A 5,085-nucleotide genomic window follows, 5' to 3' on the forward strand; every position below is an offset into this window, starting at 1 on the left:
TTTAATTAAGAATTGTATTCGTTGTTATTACATACATAAACTTGCTACATAAGGGTAAGTAATATTCACACAATATTAACTTGACTATATGATGGACAACAACTAATTTAACTGTCTGAGTAACATGACTTCATATCTCTGAGGCTGAATGCACTTTCTGCTTGCTGATAAAGCTCTAATGTAATTTGCTCGAAGCAAAGGCCCCATTTTAATAATTAACACTATTCATTACCTTTAAAGAGGCTGGATATACATTTAAAAACCCACTTCTGAATGCCAGTGTTTAAAGAGGAGAGTTGCTCAGACTATACAGCGTGTCTAAGGCAGCCTGAAACCCAGCCTCCACATCAGGAACCATCCAACTCACAGGCCAGGAGATGCGGGAGCCTGTACCAGTGACCGAGGGCGAACCATCAGCAAGGGCCAGACACACAGGGAGGGCAGATCTCTGCACAGAACTGCTCCTGCAGCACAGACCCTCTCCCCCCAGACACAGCTTAGTTCCTAGGAATGCCTTTGTTCTTCTCTGAAAGCTGCTTAATTGTAGAAAATAACTCCTATCAAAGCTATTCATCTGTCATTTGAAAGAATCCTAAAATATAAGGCATGGCAGCAGCCAGCAGGGAACCTGCAAGCCTTCCCTGCTGGAAATCCTCCACCAGCTGTTGTGGGACAGCAGCTCCCTTTCTCCTTCCCTCTCTGGGCTAGCACCAGGGAGGGGTTTTCTCTGGAATCTCCCCTCAGCAGCACCCTTCAGCTCCACAGTCTGCTGTCACCACACCAGGCACCGACAGCTGAGCCTCTGCAGACTCTGCACCCTGCTACAAACACATGTGTTTCCCCAGTCATCCTCTCCTATTTTTTTCCATCTTCCCAACCTCCTTTCCTCTTCTGCCTTTTCTCCCCAGACCCCTCTATCTCCCACAAGAGAAAGCAGCAAGTAAACAAAAGGCCATGAAGTGCATCACCAGGGCTGAAATGAATCTGCAAGAATGCTTTAGAATTTTTTCCCAAACTCATACATAAAATAGACTCCTTACTGTAGCTGGGAAGAAAATACCATTTGCTGGTTGGCTCTTCAGTATGTTATAATCTGTCAGGGTTGTGACAGGAGTAGTGTAACATTTGGGGCAGAAAATCCACTAGTAAGTATTTCCCAGGTTAGGAATTCCAGATATTTGGTGAGGACATAGCATAGAAAACACTTTATTTATGATTTACAAAATCTGTTATTGTTTCCAGATAACAAGATTAAAAAATAAAATCCCATCATTTAAAGACTACAAAAATCTAGAAGCTTGTATTTTCACACGAGCATTCTCATTTACGGTATATAGTCACACGTGCTTTTACACAACCACTGAAAATAAAACAGTCCTTCCAAGACTTGAAACCAGCTCTTTTTTGAGCATACAAGAGACACCATAAATTGGATTAAAGCAAACCTACATAACTTTGGAACCCATATGTCAAACTTACAAAGTTTAAGAAAGTTAGTTCTCTGAGGACTAGAACTCCAATACATTATGAAACTTTTTCCATGTGAACCCTTTATGTGAAAAGAAACCAAAGAACAACTTTAAAGCTGACGTAAAAACATGGAACGAAGTTCATTTCTGGCGCTATTCCATTCAGTTGTGCCATGGGTCAACTTGTCCCATGATCTGTAGAAATACTGTCATGATTCATCACAGTTAAAAAAACACCAAAAACTTATTTAATTAAAGCATCAAATACACTGGAAAAATTAGGAAACAATTGTCAGAAATATTTCAAATTAAAAGTATCATTTCCACCAGCATCAAATAAATTCAATCATCTTAAATGCCTTTTGATTTTATGTTCTCAGAGAAAATTTATATAAGACGCAAACAAGAATGAGCTATTATAACGCCGATATTACCTTAGTCAAGCAGATTAACTCTTGCTAATTATTAAATTACACATCTGGCCTGCCGCATATTCTTAGCTGGCAACAAGTCCTAATTAGCTATCTGGAAGTGCTCCGGGTGGTAGGCGAACACTCTCTGTGCGTAAGGATCGCTCTCGGCCGCGGCTTTCTGCGCCGGGTAGTGCTGGTAGCTGTCGGCATGGAAGTGCTCACAGTGCAGGCTAATCCACTCCCGCTCACTACTGTACCTTTCGGCTTCGGCCAGGATCCTGGTCAGAGCCATGATGTAGCTCAGAGCCATCTGCAGCGTCTCGTACTTGGACAGTTTCTTATCCTGCCCCCACTGCGGAACCACCTTTCTCAAGCGATCGAAGGCCGTGTTGAGTCCCTGCATCCGTCTCCTCTCGCGGGCATTGGCGGCCAGTCTCCTCTTGGCAGCGTTCTCCATCCTTTCCGAACTACACTTCACGACACAGCCTGCTCCGCTTCTGCACTGCGCGTCTGACTCCACACCTGAGTCCAGGTGACTGGATTTACAGGTTTTCATATTTGAGGCAGCTTCACTTTCACACGCACGAAGATCACCCAGCAAAAATTCGGTATCTAAAAAGCGGTAATGAAAGCACTCATGGAGTACCTTCGTACCTCTTGAATCTGTTTCCCAGATTATCAATTATGCAGTATTTTTCTTCGCTTCTAAAAAAATAAATATAATAAAATAAAAGTTCTTCTGGTTCTTCTGGAAACGTGTGAAAATTGTTCCTTATCGTTGAAAGAAAGAATGAAGCATTTTTTATGTCTTATGCTTTCATTCCTTTAATTTCTTTAATCTCAGAGAGAGAAAACAATGAAATCTCCATTCTCAAAATGTACGTTACTGAAGAAAACGGTCTGTTTAATCCAAGAGGGATCTTACTGGATTTAAAGGCACAACAACTCCAAATGGCTGTTTCAAATGGGAGAAGTTCTGATTCAGTTTAGGAGAGTATTTTGCGATGGTGAAGGATTGCGACCTGAAGACGTAACTTCCTAAGAGAGACCTCCTTCCTTGGCTCCCGCCGGCCAGCAAGGATTGTGTCGACTGGACAAGATGAGGCTTTATAGAAACTGCAAAAGCTAAACAGGTGGTAGCAGGTGGGCGGGCGGCACGCTGCTGCCATCCCAGCACCTTCCCACCCTGGGAACTACGGGGGAAAAAAAAGCCAAACAGTAAAATCCCAACATTACAGCCTTCATCTGGTGAGAGGTCTTCCAAAGCCATTCTGTCCAGCCCTAACAACTTGCCATCTGGAGTAGTGTCTGGCTGGCCCCACAAGTCTCTGGGCAGTTAAGCAAAAGATCCTTTCAATGGATAATCGGTTGCAACTCAGGGAAAAAAAAAATCTTTGTGCATTGTAGTATTTGTACATTAAAACACATGAAAATTCTGGCTAAGTATTGAGGACAGAAGAAATAATTGTATTAATGAAACAGGAGAAAGAGCAAAAAGGTACAGGGCCAAGAATACCACAGTTTTGCACGTATGGTACCAAAATAAATAAACTCAAATTATTAGAAACCCTCCAGCATTCACAATTTTGTATAAAGTACACAACATTGCAACCAGAGTAGTATCTTGAGAAAAAAAGGGGATTATATATTTCCCTGTCAGCAAACTCAAAGTCATTAAAATAATTTAAATATATTTAAGCAGTTAAAATGTAGCTATAGATTTATCTAATAATTGCAAAAATATTTAGATGGGTTACAATAGTTATACACAAAACCATATAAGTATACAAGTCACCTGAAAACTGCCCTTTTTAGCACCCCCTAATAAAGTACATATGTGTACTTGACATAAATTAAAGGTGTCTTTTTAATAATATCTCTAAATAAGTGAGAAGAAAAAAAGAGAATGTAAAAAACAAATCTGTTTGCTGGCAGCAAGGGATCAATTCTGCTACCTCCTCCTCTGTAACAACGGAGGAGCCACAATATACACGCACCCATGCCGCATAATTAAAACATCTTTCTTTTACTATACTTGTATTACTAAAATCATAACTACATAAACTTACAAGGAAATATCATATGATCTTTTTATGATGTACACAAAAGGAAAAAAAAAATCTGCCACACAATGATTTATTATCTGTATTGATTTCAAACTTAATTAAATTGTTACCAGCATTCATAAATTAGCAACTTTTTTCATTAGAGACTGAATACTGTATATTTATTTAGAACTATAGCTCAATTGTTTTCATTATGACTCCAAAACTTGGTGTAGTTGTAAACAGCTGATTAATCTCTAGCAAAAGCAATGACAATGAAATGAGGTTGAATAATCCAAAAACAATAGGATGCAATTGAACACTCATGGACTCCAGCATGACAGATGTTGGACGTCGGCTGTTACGCCCAGTTGCTCTGCTCTCTATTCCGCATCCTAATGATCATGAACGGAGATGATAGCTGGGGCAGGGAGTCTCCATTATTCCATTATCAAAATGTATGCCACTTCTTCAATTTTTAAAGAAGTGCGACTTCATCACGTTTCATTGGAAATGTTCGACTTGGCTCTCTGTGTGCGCTGACCTATTCTCCCAAACATAAAGAGCTACTACCACACACTAAAACGCCACTTTCTGACAGACAATTCCTGATTATCTGTGTGAGAACAGCTCACTTCAAAGCCCCACAGAAACATATGTCTTTCCAAAAGCATCAGCAATTAGAACTTGTGAGATTTCTGTTTCTGAAGATGCTCCATGGGAAGTACCACATGTGCAGTAGAAAAGAAAATCCACATCTGGTCTTCACACTATTGCTAAAGCATATTTTAATGCTACTGCAGCCTTCTATCCCTAATAAGTTTGTCAGTCAAACCCTTTGTCTCTAACAATGAATGTCAAATGATTTTTCATTAAAAAGAACACCAGAAAATTAAGGTGTACTGTGAGTTAATAAATACTGTGTGTTCTCATGAAATAGCTAAACTCAGATCAGGTAATTAATCACTCTTCATCCTAAGAGTGCTGCTAACGTCATGCCATAAATTTGAAAAGTTCCCCCTTGAAACAGAGTACTGTATTTTTTCACTTGGCAGCAGTTTTCTTTTTTTTAACTGAGTATGTTCTGCCAGTATAAATCATAATGAAGACTTCAAATATATTGAAAATCACAGTGCTTCAGAAACTTTGTATTTTACT

General features: G+C 39.7%; 1 protein-coding gene across 1 annotated transcript; it reads right to left on the minus strand.

Moving 5' to 3' along the window:
* Window positions 1–1,982: 1,982 nt before the first annotated feature.
* ATOH7 (atonal bHLH transcription factor 7) lies at window positions 1,983–2,502 on the minus strand. Its single transcript, XM_040071844.2, has one exon. The coding sequence runs from the start codon at window positions 2,436–2,438 to the stop codon at window positions 1,983–1,985; it is 456 nt and encodes a 151-aa protein (XP_039927778.1). The 5' UTR covers window positions 2,439–2,502.
* Window positions 2,503–5,085: the final 2,583 nt, after the last annotated feature.

This window comes from Hirundo rustica, chromosome 8, assembly GCF_015227805.2.
Source record: "Hirundo rustica isolate bHirRus1 chromosome 8, bHirRus1.pri.v3, whole genome shotgun sequence".
Classification (NCBI taxonomy): Eukaryota; Metazoa; Chordata; class Aves; order Passeriformes; family Hirundinidae; genus Hirundo; species Hirundo rustica.

Bases quoted from the DNA above. Each gene is read 5' to 3' on its own strand.
- ATOH7 (XM_040071844.2), bottom strand. From the start codon at position 2,438: ATGAAAACCTGTAAATCCAGTCACCTGGACTCAGGTGTGGAGTCAGAC.